The sequence below is a fragment of the Emydura macquarii genome, unplaced genomic scaffold, assembly GCF_026122565.2.
Source record: "Emydura macquarii macquarii isolate MOO-44397 ecotype Brisbane River unplaced genomic scaffold, CSIRO-AGI_Emac_v2 contig_2422, whole genome shotgun sequence".
Taxonomy (NCBI): Eukaryota; Metazoa; Chordata; order Testudines; family Chelidae; genus Emydura; species Emydura macquarii.
This window is the reverse complement of record NW_027132559.1, coordinates 34,146,437-34,167,877: the sequence shown is the minus strand read 5'-3', so window position 1 is coordinate 34,167,877 and position 21,441 is coordinate 34,146,437. Positions and strand designations below refer to the sequence as shown.

Here is a 21,441-nt window from a genome sequence, read left to right as displayed (position 1 = left end):
TTTTACAAGAGCAGACTTTGTTATAGTGTGTTCAGATACCATGGGCCAGCCTCGGTCCCAAGGGTGTGAACGATGACTGTTTAAAGCCATATTCTGGTTAGCCATTTGGATCTTATTTGTGAGGTACAGTAGGATGTGGCTGAGACACAAATAAAAATCCAGCTGCTCATTGTTTAATCATTGAGGAGGAAGAAGTTGCAGGGAGCTAGATTAAAAATTGGACATTTCACCACCCATGTAATTCAACTAAGCAGCATTTATGGGATCTCTCATTCTAGGTAATGGTTGATACCATACCATCCGTTATTTTATCAAACCCACTAAAGAAGGGGGAAAGACAATTTTTCTACTTTTGGTTTTAATTTTATTTTCACATAAGAGGTTTATGGGTTTTTTGGTATTCTTTCCTCTCCCTCCTAGTTTGATTGTTACATTTACAGGCACTTGGATTCCTTTAAAGCTTAAGTGCTAGTAAGAAGTTGGAGCAGAAGCTGTAAATCATTTCTCAGTTCAGGTGTCTAAAGACTTTTGCCAGCCTCTCTAGCCCAGTGCCACAGGAAGTGGTGGTTTCCCCTAGAAGTCTGGTCAGCCCATCATTTTTCAGCATGTAGAAGGGGGAAATTAAGGAAGGAAACCTTGGGATAGCATGTTCAGGAGAGGGGATACTAAGGGTATGTCTATGCCACAGGGTCTATACCTGCAGATCTACAGTGCTGTAACTATGCTGCCATAACCCATAGTATAGAGGCAGCCTACGGTGACTTGGGTTTTTCTGTCAGGATAGGAACGCCACCTCCAAGCAGTGGTTGATAGAGGCATTCTTCCATCGATCTAGTTGTCTACCCTCGGAGTTAGTTTGGCATAGCTACATTGCTCAATGTATTTTTCACACCTCTGAGTGACACAGCTATGTTTACCTGAATTTTAAGTATAGAGCAAGCCTGAGATATATTAGAGGATCATGGCCTCCTTAATCCATCCTTGATGCAATCCTTGTCTAGTGTTTCAGAGGAATTTGGAACAACAATTTAACCTTCCATTGTTTTTTTTGTTTTTTTTTTTCTTTTCTTTTATTCCCTAATGTTAAATACAAGAACAAGAAAGATTTGGTGATGTGTTCACATGAAAAAAATAAACTTCCCTACTCTCTGAGACATGGAGGGGGAAAGAGATCTTCAGCCCACACAAGGCAGGTTACATGAGACCAAGGTGCACCATCTTTTTCCTTTCCTCCTGCATTTCTTTTCCCATCAGATCACCAGCATGTAGCGATATTTTAGACTTACTGAATCTGCACCATGCAAATTTAGGTAGACTACAAGTGCCCCACAGAGCCCTTATTGGACCTATTCCATAAAAGGTTAGGGTAGAGATGGACCCCCTCATGCTGTGAGGAAGTATTTGAGGTATTTTGTGATGGTTTGAATTTTTGAGTGGGAGACAAAAAAAAAAAAAAAAACCAGCTGGGTACAAATTATGTAAGGAACTAGCTCAAAACTCGTTTAGCTAATTTAACTAATTTAGCACTTTTCGTCAACTATGCAGAATTTTTGTTGTAACTTTATGACTACCTTTTGAACACACAGAGGTGGATAATCTAGAAATACCAGATATATTAAAGTCTTCAACAGTTGTGGGAGAACAGATGTACAAAAGATCCTTACAATGTAATGAAAGCCATTTCTGGTGATGTTAGTGATATTAAGATTGTTTTAATAGGAGACAGTCTGACCTAGTAGATAGAACTCAGATCTCCTGAGTACTGCTCCCATGCTCTATTTCCAAAGTTCCCACTAGCTGCTGGATAACCTTGAGCAAGATATGTCTGCTCTCTGTGCCTCAGTTTTTCCATCTAGAAAATGGGGATAATGATACTGTATTTCTTTGTGAAATGCTTTGAAATCTAGTGGTGAGAAGTGTTATAAGGAAGAGGGTATTATTATACAATGTATAGAAGACAAACGTGTACATTTCTTGGGAAATGCAATGCTGCTGATTTTACTATGAGTTTTGTGATATTTGTGGTTGGTATGGTTGTTTTAAGCACCAGTTTCTGGAGTCATGGGATTATATGAGAATCTCAGTTTTCAATTTTTTTTTTTAAAGTAAGTTTCTAGCCTCCCGTGGTTGTGGTGGAATGCTTGAAAACATGAGCCTTTGGGACAAAGGCACAAGGCAAATAAAAAAGCCCAACATTTATTATTATTTTAAATTTCATTTTTAAGACAATCTTGTAATTTTGGGAGACCAGACTCATGCTTTTTTTTTTTTTTTTTTAATTATTTTGGGGGTTGGTGAAAATGAAAAAACTCGGATGACTGAGAAGAATTTACAGTTATTTATATAAATTTTGCTTACAAATATGTTCTGTTTTAGCTCTGAGATAGACAGTTACCGTCCTTGGCCATTAGCAAAAGATGGTGATTGTAAGGCTTACCCCATTACGCCACAGTGGCATAGCAGGAAGAGGTTGTAGGAGCAGATTTTAAAGATTGATGCAGAGGAAATATTTCCAAGAGGGAATCCTGGGAGTTGTAGTCTTGGAAACCGGGATAAATGATACATCCGGGAGAAGCAGGACTACAATCCCAGAAGCCTTTGAGCATTTCTGGAAAAGTTCATGGCGACTTCCTGGAAGACTGAGAAAAAGGAGTAATAGCGAGCAACAACGCCCGGCGCTCCTTAGCGTGTGCAAAGAACGAGCTGCGTGCGGGGAAAGGCGGTATGCGATGTGTGATGAGTAATCTTGTTTTTTAGCCTTTTCTGTTCGGGATCGGGTGGATTTCAGTGTTTACAGGTAGTGAAAATCCATGATTGCATATCTTCTGGGGGCAGAGACGCAGACTTTTTATCTATCCCTATAGCATGAAATGAGAGCTTAGTTGCCTAGATTTCCTGAGAGAACTGGGCTCTTTCCTTATTATCGGATGTTCATGTTCAAAGGCAATTAAAATGCGGGGGGGAAGGAGGGGTGTTAAAAATCAGACTGAAGTTGTTTTGATAATAATGATGTCCTGATTCACATTCTAACCCACACAGTGCTGCCATTTGTAGGGGTTGGTTATAGGCTATTTAACAACAGTTCCTTCATCTTTTCATTAGTCACAAGAGGCACTTGATATATGTTCTGCAATATGCTCTAATTTAGCGTGGGCTGTCAGCATTGCTAGATTATAGGATTTTAGGCTTCTTAGTCTCATTGACTTTTGGTTTGTAGAATAAATTGTTTTGGTAAATGAGATTATATCTGTGATTGTTAAATATCATCCCTGTAATATATTCTAGCATTCACTGAAAGGTCTCTGGGTTAGAGAATTAGTGTGCTTGCTGTATTCTTAACCATAACTCGATGTACTTTGTAGATCAATTAATATAATAATTGCACTTGACACAATCTTTTGAAAACATTGTAGAATATTCCTGAAACCCACTAATTTGAGGCCTCTATAAATCTGTGACCTATGTTATATTACACTTCTCTAGATGTGACTTGTTTATAGGCTTTTGCAAAAATTGGGGATGTGTAGTTGTGAATTTTCCTCTTCTGGCAATTCGGTAGCTGCATAGGCATAATTTATTCTACCCACTAAGAACATGCAGACTTTCTGGGTGAATGAATATGGAGATAGAACTTGGGAATAGAGCTGGTTGTATAAAACTCATTTGATAATGTATCTTATAAAAATGCTATTATATATTGAATACATTTTTTTTTTATTTTAAACATTCGCCCAACTGGAGAGTTTACCAAATACTCTGTTGATTAATGCTTATTCACTAAATATAAGCAATGAATAATTGTATCCATTGCTTGATCAGCAATGCTGAGGATCTTCGGCTCCAAAATATGTATCTTTCAAATATGAGTGAAGAGTAAATCTCTGTTATATGTAGTGTGTTAGGGCTTACAGCTTCTGTGTGTCAGACAGACTAAAGGATGACTTTGATCCCACAGTTTAGCAGGCCTGACATTCCATCTAATGGGATGCAGTACTTCTAGCTAATACTTTTCATGTTCCTCTTCCCCATAATTGAAAGCTAGCTCTTGAGCAGCTGGGCTGAATGCCTGTTCAAGTCCAACAATTGTGCCTAATTGTTGAACACAGGTGCTGCCTAGACCATATATTGATTAGTGAGGTTAGAACTCAAGATCTTCAACTCCAGGAAGAATAGTCTCTATCATTTAGGATAAAGCAGAATGCTCTGTAGCTGTGAGTAGTATTGTACCTGCTGGTGCCCCCAGACTAAGTCCATTTTGAAGTAAGGGTCTGTTAAGGGTTTGATGTCATTCATCCACTGATGGAGAGTCATGTACATTTTTAAAGCACTGTGTAAGTGTGATTATTATGAGAGCTTGTGATCCTTTCTTATGGTTTTGGACTTCATTATAGCAACCTACACATGCCTTTGTCACCTCCAGGTTGGATTACTGCTCTACTTAGAGCGATGCTTTGAAGATTACTTAGAAACTCGAGCAAGTATAGATGCAGCTACCCACCTGCTCAGTGTTTTTGGTTTCATGGGGTTTAATAGGTGGTTTCTGTAGGTTGCACTGGCTTCCAGTACTTTTTCTCTGGCATGTGTTGATTTTGGTCTTTGTAGCCCTTTATAGTTTGGGTCATACATACCCTCATATTTGTCTCTCTCTTTGTGTGTTTTTTTTAAATTTTTTTTAACCTGGCACTTGAAATCAAATGGGAAGCTGGAGCTGATAATCTCTGGATTTCTGTGTCCAGGGCATGATGAAGTCAAGTGTATAGTAGAGGGCCTTAGGCTCTGAAATTCACTTTCTCCTTTTAGTTCAACAATACCTAACTTTGGGGACCATAAGAGCACACTGCAAGGTCTGTCCGCTTACCCAGACATTTTAATAGGGGGATCTTTCTTTGTCTGCGTGTGAGTGGGGTCTGTTGGTAGGGTGACCCCATATCCCCAATTTTATAGGGACAGTCCTGATATTTGGGCCTTTTTCTTATATAAGTACCATTAGCCCCCACCCCGTCCCAAATTTTCACACTTGCTAGCTAGTCACCTTATCCATTGGATTCAGCATAGGTGGCAAGAGAGGGTTTTCTTTGATTTTGTGGAAGGAGATTGTCCGAGTTCTTATAGTAAACTGTTCTGCATCTCCCTAGAGGCTGCTTAATAGGCGCAGTTTATAATGGCAAAAATAAACATTACCTTTAGGCTGCAACTACTACATTTGTGACATAGTCACAAACACTTGCAAGTCTGATGTTCTATTCAGTAGAGCAATGGTTCTCAAGCCCTGATCTGCAGAACTCTTTGAGAACCAAGAAATGGGGAGAGCAGGGCGCTTGGGGGGGTCTCTTCTATTGTGTTCTGTGGAATGAAAAAGTAGGGGAACCTCTAGAATGGAGGACTGTAGTAACACCACACACTAGCCAATACGTTCTACCTGCTCTTCTGAAAAATCAGTTCTCCTTCTTCTTCCCACCTCATTTATGCCCTTTTACCCAGAGAAATTCCATGGATTTGGAGAAGGGAGAAATCCCCACAAGTATGACAAAGTTGTGTGTATTCTTTAAGATTTCTCTTGTCCTTAATGACTCTCACCCCGACTGGCTAAATTCAAACTCGTAACCAAGAGCGGAAATAACCACTTGAAATGTATTTATCACTAAGAATGTAGAATCGAGGATCGGAACATCTCTCTGACAGGGTCCTAGGATCTTCCCCAGCAACATGGGCCTCTTCTACTGAGGTGTCTGGAGGGAGATTAAATATCCTTGGCACAAAGAGGGAAAGGGGCAGAGGCATAGGTGGTCCTATAGGAAAAACCTCTAGGAGCTGGAGAAAGCTTAGGCTGACTATTATGGTCTGTTGTTTTATTTAAGTTAACAATAAAGACAAACCCCAGGAAGGTAGCAAATTTGGACAATAAGCTATGTGTTTAGCTCAGGCTTGCCGCTCCACTGCTTACAGCCATTTCAGAATGTCTCTATTAGTGCTGCAACTGGAGTTGCATGGAAGTAAAAATGCAATTGATTTTTTCCTCATAATGTTCTCTTTCCTAGATTCAACAGCTCTTCTTTTCTGCTCCCAAGAGTTGTCAGGGTTTCTCTTGATTTGAATACACCTTTTGGTGAGTATGTATTATCTCTACTTACGCAGGCAGCTCACCTCTAAGCAGAATTAGCAATTGAAGTGTCATCCTGCCTAACAATATTTGCTAGGTAGGGTAAATTGGTGCTGTCTGTGTGACTAGAGATAACTGCCTGATCCCACAAAGTGGAGGAGAGAAGTGAAATTTTTAGTAACCGGTGTTTCCTTATCTCTGGCCTTGTCTGCACTAGAAAGTTTTGTCGACCTAAGTACAGCAATGATAAAAAAGCGCTGTAATTACGCTTGTGCCTGTCCACACAGCATCCAGAGTTGGTGCTCTAGCATCGACATTGATGGCAGTGCCCTGTGGGCAGCTATCCCACTGTGCAACTCATCACTTTGTGCCATTAAGAGCTGTGGGAAGGCAGAGAGGATCGCAGTGCATCCTAGGTGCAGGCTCAACGTCCCCTGATGCAGTGATTTCCGTCCCATCATTCCATGGGTTTCCGACTGTGTTTCTCGGCATTTTTCAACGGCCTCAGTTTCCTGAGCGCCCACTCTCTCTATCTGAAAGGATGGATCCTGCACTGCCGTCCCACTATTGTCAATGTTCTGAACACATCACGGCTGGTCATGCAGTATATCATGAGCTCACAATCAGAACTGGAATCCGAGGCACCTGACCTGCTGTGTGCCATGCAAACAAATGATGCCAGATTACTGTTTGCATTCACAGAGCACCTGCATATGGTGCACTGCCGCTTTTGGGTGCATGAAACAAGTACTGAGTGGTGGGACCACATCATTATACAGGTCTGGGATGACGAGTAGTGGCTCAGAATTCTGTGTGGAGCTTCCCCCTGCCCTGCGGTGCAAGGACACCAGAATGAGAGCTGCCCTCTCAGTGGAGAAGCACGTGGCAATTGCTGTGTGGAAGTTGGCAATTCCAGAGTGTTACTGGTCGGTCGCTAATCAGTTTGGAATCGGGAAGTGCACCGTTGCAGCTGTGTTATCACAAGCGTGCAGAGCCCCTAATCACATTCTGCTTCAAAGGACTAAGAGTCTTGGAAGTGTGTGGCTTCGCAGCGATGGGATTTTCTAACTGTAGTGGGGCGATAGATGACATGCAAATCCCAATTTTGGCCATGGAGTACTTCAATAGAAAGGGGTACTTCTCTATGGTACTGCAAGTGCTTGTGGATCACTGTAAGCATTTCACTGACATAAACGCGAGTTGGTCAGGGAAGGTACATAACGCACGCGTCTTCAAGAACACTGGTGTGTACAGAAAGCTGCAAGCAGGGAGTTTCTTTCCAGACTAGAAGATTCCAATGGGGGATGTTGAAATGCCCATAGTGATCCCGGAAGACCCAGCCTACCCCTTACTGCCATGGCTCATGAAGCTTTATATGAGCAACCTGAATAGCAGCAAGGGCGCCTCAATAACAGGTTGAGCAGATGCTGAATGACCGTTGAAAGTGTGTTTGGCAGATTAAAAGCTCACTGGTGATGCCTTGATGGCAAGTTAGACCTAAATGAGGAAAATAGTCCCATGGTTATGTCCCATTCATAGTCCTTCTTTGCCATTAAATGATAAATTTGACCATATGCATCGATGTTCTTTGGCAGAAGCGGAGCTAGGACTGCATAGCCTCCTCTCCCCATATGCCAATCAGATCCAGAAGCTCTGGTGTGCTCCAAATGGGAGAGTGTTTGTTGCATGGAGCCACCATGGTCAGCTGGGCAGATGAGATTTGAGCTGTCCATGCCAACCAAGCAGGAAGTGGAATTTCAAAAATTCCTGGGACTTTAAAGGGGAAGGGTAGATGGCTGCAGGGCAGTGGAGTTCAAACTGATGGCCAGAGAGGTGACAATGTGCATGGTGGGAAACTCCTGGAGGCCAGTTACCACAACATAACCAAGCATTATGACATTGACGCGTTAACTAAAAGTTTGGTGCAAAAAGCTCTACGCCTCTCATCGAGGTGGTTTTATTTTGTCACAAAAACAAGGGAATTGGATTGGTGTGTGTGTGTGTGTGTGAGAGAGAGAGAGAGAGTGTGTGCGTGTGTATGTACACACCACCGCTGCGTTGGCGCAAAAAGCTGACCTGGGTCGACAAAAGTCTCTGGTGTAGACCAGGCCTCAGAGTGATTTGGCCTTACTTCCATAAAGAGAAAAAAGATTCAACCTCTATTGCTTTCCATGCCATTGTTAGTGTAACGAAGTACATATTGACGCTACAACCAGTATGAGAACCCAAGTCTCTTGATTTCTGCTCGTTCTAAACCACAGACCATATTTCTTCCCATTTCACTCCCCTATCATTGGAGAGCCAGAATAGGCTGTGAGTAATCCAGTTCAGGGAAGTTTGGGTAAGTCACTCTGTGACAGTAAGTTCTCTGAGAGTTTTCAATAATCAGTATTTTTCCTGCTTGAATATTTGATCACGTGAAGAATAAAGTCATTTTCATTCTAGAATTTCTTTCTGCGTTAAGGGTTTTGAAAACGTGGATGTAGTATCTGTGAGAAGATGCAAACTGACAATCCTGGAGACCTTTCTCTAACTGCCAAACTGTAGCATGTGACAGATGATAGTCATGTTGCTCATTACATTGCTGATAGATGCTCAGATACTGTTGTGAGGAATGCAGTATAAAAATCTGAAGAACGAAATGGAAAGTTTCAGCGTCTGCCCACAGTAGAGAAGGGACCACCCATAGAGATGAGAGGAGGGCTGACACTCAGTGCCTATTTAGTAATGAGAACTTGTATAGCTCCATGGATCCTGAAGCACATGTTTAGCAGTGCACAGCAACGCTTACAACTTAGGACGGCGAGTGGGAGGGAAAGTTTTTTGTATTCAGTTAAAATCACAAGAAGCTAAAGTATAGTTACCTGCATTGAAAAATTGGTCAGCATATTTTAGCTAACAACCTTTCAAATGTGAACAGTGGTGTGGGAGCCTAGATGACAATGCATGGTCCAGTTTTATATCGCATCCAAAAGACTGGTCAGTTTTTGTCCTTTCTGTTGCAGCAGACAATGAGGATACTGCTCAGTGCTCTCTGTTCTCGGGGATTTGGAGAGCCCCACACTCCATTATGTGTCAAATTAAGCAGTGCCAGGACCCAGCCCAGGTGAAGCTGGGCCCTGAGTTAATCTTTAAGGGCCTATGCCAGCTCCCACTGAAGTCAATACAAGTCTTTCCATTGATTTCAATGGGAGCTGGATCCATTTCTGTGTAGGGAAGGTTTTACTATGAGGATTAGGCTGGGAGGCCTGAAGGACATATCAGTGGGTGATGAGAGGAATTGGGAGAGAGTTTACAAATACTTCTCTCTCTCTCTACACCAGTCCCATTAGGCTATGTCTACATGAGTACTTATGTCGGCAAAAGTTTTGTCACTCAGGAGTGTGAAACCCTTCCCCCTCCTTTCCTCCCCTCCCCCCCCGGGCAACATAAGTTTTGCCAGCATTAAGCGCTCGCGTGCAAAGCGCTGTCAGCGAGAGATTTTCTCCCGCCAACATAGCTACCACCACTCGTTGAGCGGGTTTCATTAGGTCGATGGGAGAGCTCTTTCCTGTTGGCATAACACAGCTACCTGAATGCTCTTACAACGGCACAGCTGTATCAATACAGCTGTGTTGCTGTAAACATGTAAATGTAGACATGGTCTAAGTCACTTATCTCTGATGCCATAATATCCCACGTTTCTTCTGAACATATTCCCTGTCTAACCCTTCCTTCAGCTGCTGAAATCCTCCTGTTCCCATTTTCCACCACCTGCACTAAAAATAGCAGTCGGAAGGGTATTTTGGTAGACCCATCAGAACTTTTCACCCTGGGGATCTATTTAGTCTAGCTGATAGTTTTTTCTTGAGTCCATCACCATAGTATCTGGATACTGTGCTACAGGCAAGACAGATCCTTACAGGACCCATGCTGTTTGTGTGTTGTATCATCGTGGCCACATTAGAGTTGGAAATAACTATTGTGGCACAGTTTCCTTTAACATCATCATTAGCCTATGAATAGAAACATGAATGGATAAGAGGTGATTACTGCAGAATGTGTGTTCTCTGTAATGTCCACAGATAGCTGCAATTTGTACTAAAGCAACATATGATACACATATCCTTTAAAGAGATTGTTAGCTGTTTCTTAAAACATTTCTCAGGATCTTGATACAATTGGTCTGTTCCTAAGTCTTGCATACCCAGAATATGATGTTAAAACATAAGTTCAAAATTAACTGCTTCATGTTATAGCACTTGTATCCTGTTTACCATCTGCCTTTCCATTAATCACAAGAGGTGCCAGCATAGCAAATCCTCTCTGTTTAAACATACTGGATAGGTTGAAATGATGGTTTATCTGAATCTCAGGAAGAGAAAAGGAGTGTGTGCTGTGCTGGCTGTATCATTCCCTCACAATGCCCACTCTTTTGCCATTAGAAAAATGCACCCCACTATCCAGCTAAACCCTACAAAGTTTTAGTTTCTTCTTCATGGGCTCACAATAGGACCAGAAACAACCTATCTCCCTTTGTTCCTGGTCTCTGAGTTCCTTTGGATTTGGGGAAGGATATGCACTTACCAAATGCAAATATTTAAAGCGCATGCAGAAAGCATCTGAGCACCCTGCAAAACTATGATATAAAATGAGTCTAAAAGAAAAGCAGCCCAGATACAGAGCCACACAACATTAAAGCAATGCTGGCGCATGACAAACTCAATAACCATCTGGAAAACCATACCACAAAACAAAGGGATCTAAGTCCCCATTGGTGTAGGAAGTAGATACGGCTGGGCAGAAAGGGATATTTGGTATTCAAAAAAAAAAATCACTCAAAACAGTAATAGGCCAGCCAATATAAATAGGCCTTGTAGTATGACATAAAGGCAGCCAGGAACAAACTGGAGACTGATGTCATCTGTCCACATAATAGGTATAGCAGGCAGAGTTACCCACATTGTCCCAACCATCACTAGAACTGGGCATATGGTCACTGGCATAATTACATCTACCAGTATTTCTATAGAAAAAAATAGATATTTGAGCATCCAAGGGAAACATCCAGGTATCTGACGCTGTTGATAGGTGACCTAACCTCTCTGTCCTCATGGGTTTTCTTTCCCTGCTCCCCAATACTCTAATGGGTTTTTCAGTTTCTATTATTGCAAAGGCATCTGTGGGACAAAGTGGGTTAGGAGTTGATCTGGTCAATCTTGAGTGCTCTCTGATCACTTCTGGCAGAGAGTTCCATAGCCAGTGGCCCCACCGCTACCTATCTTGAGAATGCCCTGCCTCCAGGGGACTCGTCTTATCACAGCTGCCTGACAAATATGCCCTTCACAAGCTTGTTTTGGTTTTTACATAAGTATCTAGGCCACACAAGGCACAACATTTGATCTCACAGTAAAGCTAAAATTGCCTCCCCAATTTAGAGGTGTAAACTTATGTTATTTCTTGGCCTCTTAAATGAGTTGACGAGGCTCTAATCGTTTAGGTTGAGGTGTATGTTCAGTAAACTATGGTACAGAGAAAGGGTCACATTTGGCCTGTTTTACTCATGGGGTACTCCTAGTAACTCCCATCAGAGTGCTCCTGTGAGTAAAATTTGGAGGGCGTGGCCTACCCTCAGCCAAGTGTGGAGTGGATCGATGTCGCCGTTGTGATAAGTGAGGGTATATCTACACAGCAACTAGACACCTGTGGCTGGCCCGTGACAGCCAACCCGAACTCGTGAGGCTCAGGCTCCAGGGCTGTTTCATTGTTGTGTAGACTTCTGGGCTCTAGGACCTTGCAGCATGGGAGGGTTTTTTTTTTTGTGTGTGTGTTCAAAACCTCACTTTAAAAAACAATACATTTAGATTACAATTGAGTGGTTTAATTAATCAACATTTTATGGACTTTCAACACGTGGAGTAGTGAAAAGCAGTTTATCATTATTTTACATGGCACATACCACCACGGTGTCTAAGGAATTTTCATTTATGTGGCATTAAATAAGTGTGCATAGTGCAACATTTTCAAGAGTCCTTAAGTGACCTAGGAGTCTAAGTCCTATTGATTTTCAGTGAGACAGGCCTAAATTTTCACGTGTCTGCTGATTCTTGGGTGCCAAACTTGAAAGACCTTAAAAGGAAGATGCTTAGCACTTTCGGGATATCAGGCCTCTTTAAGGTGTCTCAAGTTGAGCACCCAAAAACTGAGGACCCCAAATTGCCTAGTCATTTTTGAAGATGGGATTCTAAAGCACTATTGAAAATGTTACCTTAGACCCCTGTCCCGTGGAGTTTACACACTAAATCTGATGACAGACCATTAAAGGTAGGGGGATGACAATGATATTCAATAGGAAGGGGTTATCGCTGTTTTGGCAGCACAGCTCTCTACCAAGCACGTAGAAGCAGAAGAGTTGTCTGTTCTGTGGAGTTCTGGTTTGTTTGTGTGTTCGGAGGGTTAGCGCTGAGATGCAGAAGAAGTGAGTTTTAAGGAAGGCGCGTTAATCATTTGTTCTTAATGCTTGAAAAAATTCACGGACAGTAACTTATCGAGGGCTGACTCTCCGTTGCCTTCCTCTTTGTGTCAACACTTTGTGTCAACCAGTGCAAAGCGTGTGTAAAATGCTACTGAATCAAAATGGCAGTGTTTTACACCCACTTTACACAAGTGTAAACAATCACAGAAGGTGTATGGCCATGGAGAAAAGCAGGCCCTGAGGTTTCTTTTCTGCTATGTTCAAATGTTCCTTGTGAGACTCTCTTCCCTTCTAAACCCATCTCCTTTCATCACAGGGAGTGTTTTCCGCGGGCCGACATGGGCTGCCGAGATGTTCACGCAGCGACAGTACTGGCCTTCCTCAGCGGCACAGCCTCGGTAGCAGGACTCTTCGCTGCAGTTTTACTCCCGAACTGGCGACTTATGAGACTGCACACGTTCAACAAAAACGAGAAGAATGTGACCGTTTATACTGGACTCTGGATTAAGTGTGCGCGCTTTGATGGAAGCAGAGACTGTGTGATATACGACACAGAGTGGTACACAGCAGTTGATCAGCTTGATTTACGGGTTCTCCAGTTTGCCCTCCCCTGCAGCATGCTAACTGCTGTCTCGGCTCTACTGCTCTGTTTGATCGGCATGTGTAACACGGCCTTTGTGTCAAATGTACCAAACATCAAACTTGCTAAATGTCTTGTAAATAGCCCAGGCTGCCACCTTGTGTCTGGTCTGTTGTTTCTACTTGCATGTGCCATTTGTCTCACGCCATCCATCTGGGTGATTTTTTATAACAACTACCTGAACGAAAAATATGAGCCAGTTTTTACCTTTGACGTTTCAGTGTATATTACCATGGCCAGTGCAGGAGGCCTGTTTTTCACTTCAGTTTTGTTATTTCTTTGGTATTGTGCATGCAAAACCTTACCTTCCCCATTCTGGCAGCCTCTATATTCCCATGCATCTAGCATGCACAGCTATGCCTCCCAACCCTATTCTGCACGATCTCGGCTCTCCGCCATTGAAATTGACATTCCTGTTGTAACACACGCTTCTTAAAGAAAACAAAACAGGTTTTGAAACCCAAACAGTTATTCTGGCTCAAACCTTGGAAATTGCAGGCCTGATTCTCTGCTGCCTTGCCCATGTTTAATTACTTCCACCTGTGCAAAGTGGGTGTAATATATACTCAAATCAGACTATACAAGGTGCAAGAACAAAGTGAATTGGGTCCATAATATTTTAAGTCTGTTACTTTTTAATGTATTTCTGACCAATCTCTTCTCTGGAAAAAATTGACTGCTGCTAATGCTGTAATGACATTCTACTGATCAAAAAATCTTTTTGCAGAGACCTTCTTTGATATCCCCCCTCCCCCAGCTAATTCAAATCAAAGAGGTTTTGAACCTCTTTACTGATTTTATGAGATATTCTGAGGTCCTGATCCTGCAATAGGAACCATGTAGGAAGACCCAATCCAGCATGCATTGACCAGCTAAAAACAATGGGGCTTTTTATGGGGTGATGGTCCAGCTGGCCAGTTCCCATTGCAGGATGGCACACTCTAAAGAATATGATTTGCTAGTTGGAGCAGGAGGATGAATAGGAAATGGGCTTACAAAGCCTTGCACATATTTTGGTTTGTGATCTCAAACCAGTATTTGACAAACTAATTCAATGCTGCTACACTGTTCCTTGTTTTCCACTGTGCATAAACAAAAGCCATCTGCTTATGAACTTCAAATATAGCACTAGTGTCAAATTATTCTTTCATCTCAAAGTGAAAATCAGAGATTTAAAAAAAAAAATCAGTCCGTCTAATCATTCTTGATCGTATTGCAATGGCCTAGTCTAAATCTCAGAGGTTGGGATTTTTTTTCCTGCTCTTGTTGAGTGCAATTTCATTCCATTCAGTGGATATGGATAAATGATTAATCTCATTAGATTTCTCCATTTTGTGATTTCTTTTTTTTTTTTTTTTAATACCACTTGTAAACATTTTGGTTTAAAACTTGAATATTTTATTTAAGGATTATCATCAAGTAGAACAGGCCTAAAATAAAAACTGCTTTAGCATTATTCCGTTCTGGAGAGGCATGTCCTCCAGATTTTAAATGTATTGCTTAAAACTGGAGCAATTTTACAGAATATTAAACACTGTTTGCTATATTATAAATGGGCTATCAACATGCCTCTCTGGGAGCAGATTGTAACCCCATGGGGAGAGATTTACCATTCTGGATGTCTTATGTATATATTAATGAAAACAAGCTTATGTAGTATTTTCAAAGATGATGTTAATGGGAAGTTTTTTTAAGCAGTAGTTGTCGGGCTTTTCAGGATGTATCTTTATTTATTTACAGATCAGGATTTCACTTTTCCAGCCTTAGTGTTCAATATCTCTTCTCTGTTCAACTGTTTTTAGATCCAAGTTGTTTTCTGGGCTCCCTTTGAAGAGATGTTTCCATCCCCTTAAAATGAGGTCCCTAGTCATCTGTAAGCTTCATAAGTCAATGTATAAGCTTTTTTTCAAAGGTGACTAGTGATTATAGGTCCTTATTTGAGACACATTAAAGGGCCCTGTTTTTTCATGAAGTTCTGTCACTCATCCTCTAAAAAATCAAGGTTTCTGAGGTTGGGCAGTGAAAATCACTAATCACATTTGAAAGTCCTGACTTTACACTGACCTGTAACGTTCTCAGTACAAACGTTTCTGACTCACGTCAAATCCTTTAGTGTTTAAAATGTGGTTCTAATCTGAAAAGTGACATTGTGTTGGTAGCATTGTGGAGTTTGTTGTGTGTTTCATGTTTCATTAACGCCATAGTAAATTTGCACTTTAAAAAATGGGGGGAGGGAGGGAAGGTTCTAATTCCTTGCCTTGTAAACATAATCTGGTATCTTTCCTTCTTCATGTATTAGCACTAATGATAAAGATTCCGCAGGGCAACTAATGCCCTTCCAGGATCTTTATTTCTGGTGGTAGTGCATTGAGAAGGGATGCCTCAATCTTTGCTTTTATACCCCGGACTAAGTTTGCAGAGCAGGGAGTTAGAAAAGATACAGTCTTACTTTTAACCAGAGCACATTCTATATGGCATCATAAAGCACATGAACTCCATGGGGCTATTCCTATACAGTTATTTTTCAGAGTGGAACTATGCTTTGTTATGGTCATTTTCATTGTGCTGCTACAGATAATTGTAATTTCTTCTTTCTGCTATGCATGCTGCTACCTGCTTTGTCTGGGGTACTAAAGCAAAGGAAACCCTGGCTGGAGTCCTTCTCCTTCTCCTCTCTCTTCCCCCCCTTGCCTCCGCCGCCTTATTCCGAAAGATCTGAGTTTGCCAGTAAACTTTCCTCAGACCTGGCCAGTGTCTTTTCTGCTTTTTGAGCCTAAACCTGCAAGGGGCTGAGCACTCTGGAGAGATTTGAGTGCCTGCAACTCCCATTTACTTGACAAGGAATCGAAGGTGCCCAGCTTCTCTAAAATGCTCAGTGCTTGCAAGATTGGGCTCTTATACCGTAAAGAGGATTTTCAATTGAAAGCAAATGCATCTGGCTTTGTGTTCCATATATCTATATTTTTTAATTGGTGGAGTCTCTGTTTTTGGCAACTGTTTTGCATTTTGACTTTGATTTTCTGCACTAATGGCCTTATTAGTATAAATTGCTGTTGAACTGATAAAACGTTGCTCTGAAAATTGTACCTTGCTAAAATTCTGAGATGGACATGAACTGTGGTGCTTATGGATCAGAGAGTTTCAATCCGGGTTTCAATTCAGATATTATGTTGCATCCTGTTTAGTTCATAAAAGCACAGCACCGTTATCTAATAATGTGAGTTGCAAAATATGTCCCAAGTGAAAATGATTCTGAGTTCTGTGCTGTATTTTTCTTTGTTTATGAAAAGATGTATTTTTCCAAGTAAAATTCCAGTCTGACTTTCAGTAATGTTAATTATAGTGGGGGTTCATTTTATGTAAAACAGAAAATACGTATTTTTAATAAAATGTGTTCACATACAGCTCTGGTTTATTTTTAGATTTTTTTTATATAAAAAAAATTACAATTGCACCATATGCTTTAAAGTACAAAAGCCATTTACATGATCTTCCATTGGTCAATAACTTTGTCAGAAAATCTTTGAACTTATTTAATCGACTCCAAATGCATTATATCTATTGCATTCCTCTATTCCTCTACATCTGTTGCACTAATTTTGTAATTCTGCCCCCAAAAAAATTCTGCCAGGTTTGATAAAATCAATGAATATTAGGGTTGGAAGGGAATAGGTACAGGAATGGATAAGAGGTAATTTACCACAAAATATCTGCAGTCTTTGTTAACAAGTAGCTGAAATTTGTACTAAATAACATTGTGAAACATCTTAATTTACCAAAGAGGTTGCACAAGCTACTGCTCAAAACATCTGAGACCTTCGTTTTCTCTCTCCCTTTGTGAGTGTTCTACATAAGGAAGGTCTTGTCAATTCTTAAATTACATTTGACCTGCCCAAAATTTTAGCACCTACATCTTGTTTGCCATTTGATTTGCAGATGTCAAAAAATTGTAAGTGTTTTGAGAAAAATCTTGCAAATATTTGATTTCTTTTTAAAGCAACATTTTCCGTTTTTAAAACCAAACCCAACATTATTTCCATATTTTTTTCAGTTTTTCTCCCCCCTTCTTTCTCTTTTTCCCCCTTTTTCAGCAACAAAAGGAAGATGATGGAAGAAAAGAGGGCAGGAACAAAAACTGAAAAAAAATTTTTTTGATTTGTTTTGGGTTTTTTTTGTCAAAAACTGAGATTTTTGGAGAGGGGGGAAAAAAGAAAATTTTCCACAAGTTTCAAATGAAACATTTCAACCAGCTCTAACCATTTGTATTTCCACTAATCTTAAATGATGGCAACACTGCAAAGTGATGGAGCTAATTTTGAAATGGGTGTATTGTGCTAAATGTGAGCATCTTTGCAGGAATTGGTAGATGATAGCTGAGTGGCTTAGCATTACCAGTATTTGATAAGATGTTTTACTCAATGCTTGCATAAGACAAGACTCCTAAAGCATCATTCTTGCTTCCTGAAACAATTCATTGACAATAACAGAGTCTCAGATTTCTTTCATTGCTATATTCAAATGTTACTTTAACTCCACACTTCTGTGAGTGGCTGTACTTTTCTGGTAGGAAGCATCTCCTCAGGAGACAATTGATTTGGGATACCAGGAAGATTTCCTCACTGGAACAGCCTCATAGAAGGACTTTTTGCCACAGCTTTACTAGAGATAAATGTGACGGTACACAATCATGCTGCTTTCTGAGGTTGCTTGTGACTGATTCACATGTGTGATGCACAGGGATCAGTTTAAGAACAAGGGCCCCAATCATCAAATTAATTTCTCACCTTTCTATCATGCCTAGAGCTTGTGGGAGACCATCACAAGATGTACCTGGCCTCTGCCTATATCTTTCTTGCTGTAGCTCCCCGATCTTCTAGCAGCTGTCTCTGATTTTTCACAGCTTCCAGTGTGAGCAGGGCCAATTGTTGAGCCTGTGGCATCTCCCTTGTGGCCCAGGGTCTATTGTGGCAACTGGGAAACTGGAACTGGTGCTGCAAGTTGAGCAGGAGATATCAAGCCTGGGCACCCAAAGCTTCTGGGATTGCTGTTAAGGCGAGGCTGCCAATTAGGCCATAGCTTGTATCAGTTACTGTTGGGCCATCAATTTAGTAATTCTTTCTGGTACATTAGCCCCATTACCTGATAGCCAAGATGGCCCCTGCAGTATAACAAGATTACTTTCAACGAGACACCATAGTAACCTACTAGGCTAAGGAGATGTAGGATACTTGAGAACCAATAATCCTGATTGCTGAAGCATAATCTGCCTACATGTTCTGCAATAGAAGTCTGCTAAAGACTGTGATTTTATTGAAGACACAGTGCTGGTGGTTCCCATCAGAGCTACAAGTGTGAGTGCTGGTCAGAGCAGGATCTGCCAGGAATTAGACCTCATAGTTTTCACACCAAAAAGGTGAAATCCCACTTCTAGTACCAGGTATAGCCGGGCCCCAGTACCTACCACTAACCACCAAGGGCTTTTGTCTTAATCAAAAGGAAAACAAGTCAGAGAGGTCTCATTTATTAGGTTGTAGATAACATCAGAACAAAGATATTCTGATGCAACATGCCTCTGAATTGACTGGAAAATATACTAAGCCATATATAACCTAGTAAATAAAACCTGCAGCACCAGGATAGGTTCACAGGTCACCCAAGTAGATTCCCTGAGCTTCCTGAGTGGTTCCTTTTGACAGCTTCTTTCCCTAGAAACTGCCTTCTCATGCCAAGGGCCTGTATTAGCAATACTGCAGCATAGCTGCTTTGTTATATAGTGACTGCCATTCCCAAAAGAATTCTAGTCCTCTCTCAACTTTTCTATGCAAGGAAGTCTCCTGTGTCCTACCTGTCCCCCATCTTTCCACTACCAGATCTGTTACCAGATATTAACAATGTCTCAGCTGATGCTTCCTCACTTTTTTAGGGAAACTAGGATTTAGGGTGCAACCAAAAATTTCTGTGCTGCCTGTCACAGACACCAAGTATTACTGGGTCTACGTTAATATTATTATAAGCTGGTGTGAGATGTTTCACGTTTGTAGAGGCTGCCAAAGAGGTTTTTTTACTCCTTCTGCAAACAATACATTCAGAGCTATGTGTTCTTGTTCCTTGTATTTGGTTGTATTAATTGTAACCCTTTTCTGAGGAAGAAAGCACATTTGTTTATCACTGAGCGGGACTTTTATATTTTTTCTGTTCACAAAATAAAAGTAAACAATATAGAAAGACAGTGAGTTTATTTTTGAGCAGTTAAACTTCCATGTAAGGTTTCATGTAGTTGTTTTACTTGCTACCCGTGTTATCTGTGTCCAAATTATCATAGCTCTTCTCTGCCTCTTATTCGAGGAGTTGGTATTTGACCTGAGGCCCCACAAATTGCCTAATTTTGAGCTAGCCCTTGGAGTTTGGCCCTGGACAAAATTGCTGCTGTTGTTTCTTTGTCTTACTAATCTTTGCTTGGGCCCTTTGAATCTTTTGTTGTTGTTGCTGCTCTTGTTGCCATTTTCAGTTCACCCTCCATATTTTCCTCCCTGATCTCTATCTTCTATCCTACCATATGACCCTGGAACCTATTTAATTGTAGACCTAGTATCAATATCACTTTCTCCTACAGAAGGGAGAGATTAATTGATTCTCACCTAGTTTTCCCTTTTCTTTCATACAGATAGTCTTCCCCCACCTTCACCTCCATCCCATTGTAATAAGTGACTTCTTATCAAAGGAGTAATGCCTCATTCTCTCCACCTAGGAATAAACTTCAAGTTTCAACTCATAGTGATCCCTTTGACTGCTGCCACCTCCCCCTCCTCTTCTACTTTTACCTCTCTGGAAGAAGCCAGAGCCAGTTTTCTTAACTTGCACGAGTCTGCAAAGGCTCTTCTTGGCCCCTGTAACCACAGCTCCTGCAAAGATGTGTTCCACAGTGTGCCCGGTGGTGTATTCACTTGTACTATGTACTCCTGAGAGTGGTGAAAGGAGAAGGGGAATCTGGGGAATCAGCTGACTCCCCTGCCTTGCCCCCTTTGCACCTACTCTGTCTATCCCACTTTTGCAGTGTTGGAACTCTCCAGATTCTCTGCTGCAGAGGGATTTCCATGTGGTTTGAAGAAGGGAACCTGCTGCAGAAGACATAACTTCCCCTTGTGGTAACAAATGTTTGTCTCCGTATACAGACATGGGGGGGAAACTTGCAGCTGTTCAAGAAAAAGGCCAAACAGGACCCATATTCTAGCCTATAAATAAAATTCCACAAGGTTATGTGCTGTTCAGGAAAGACAGAAATAAAGCTAAGGGTGGTGGAGTAGCATTGTATATCAATGAGGAGATAGACTGTAAAGAAATTAGAAGTGATGGAAAGGATAAGACAGCATCTGTCTGGACCAGAATCACTTTGGGGAAGAAAGCTACTAGAGGTTGCTCTGGGATAGTGCTTGAGGTATGCTGCAGGTCCCCAGGATCCAATCTGGATATGCATAGAGATCTTTTTAATGTTTTTAATGAAATAAATACTGGGAATTGTGTGATTATGGGAGACTTTAACTTCCCAGATATGGATTAGAGGACAAGTGCTACTAATAATAGTAGGATCCAGATTTTCCTGGATGTGATAGCTGACCAATTTCTTCACGAAATATTCGCTGAACCAACAGGAGGTGATGCCATTTCAGATTTGGTATTGGTGAGTGGTGAGGATCTGAAAGGAAACTCGTTGTAGGGGACAACCTTGGTTTTAGTGATCATGAGCTAATTCAGTTCAAACTAAACCTGCATCCCAAGAATTGGTCATCATGAGCTAATTCAGTTCAAACTAAACCTACATCCCAAGAAAAGGGAAAAAAAAACATAGGAAAGGGTTGCAGACCAAGCTGGATGAGCAAGCATCTCAAACAGGCGATTAAGAGAAAGCAGAAAGCCTACAAGGAATGGAAGATGGGAGAGATCAACAAGGAAAGCTACCTCTTAGAGATCAGAAGATGTAGGGGGAAAATGAGAACTGCCAAAAGCCAAGCAGAATTAGGCCTTAAAAAGAAAATTAAAACCAATAGTAAAAGGTTCTATAGCCTTATGAATAAAAAGAAAACAAAGGACTACTAAACAGTGAGGATGAGATGGAGTTTAAAGATAATCTAGGCATGGCTCAACACCTAAACAAATATTTTGCCTCGTTTTTAATAAGGCTAATGAAAGATTTAGGGGTAGTGGCAGGGTGGCTAATGGGAATGAGTGTATGGAGGTAGAAATTATCAC

General features: G+C 41.2%; 1 protein-coding gene across 3 annotated transcripts; it reads left to right on the top strand.

The window, feature by feature from the left end:
• The first annotated feature begins 2,585 nt into the window (after positions 1-2,585).
• On the top strand, positions 2,586-16,598 carry CLDN12 (claudin 12). Of its 3 annotated transcripts, XM_067562234.1 has the most exons (3): positions 2,586-2,722; positions 6,039-6,106; positions 12,871-16,598. In XM_067562234.1, exon 3 carries the CDS (start codon positions 12,893-12,895, stop codon positions 13,628-13,630), a length of 738 nt encoding a protein of 245 aa, XP_067418335.1. In that variant the 5' UTR covers positions 2,586-2,722; positions 6,039-6,106; positions 12,871-12,892; the 3' UTR covers positions 13,631-16,598. The 3 variants fall into 3 exon arrangements, with proteins under 3 accessions (XP_067418335.1, XP_067418333.1, XP_067418334.1); XM_067562232.1 differs by lacking the exon at positions 6,039-6,106; XM_067562233.1 differs by lacking the exon at positions 6,039-6,106 and having other exon boundaries at positions 2,586-2,797.
• Positions 16,599-21,441: the final 4,843 nt, after the last annotated feature.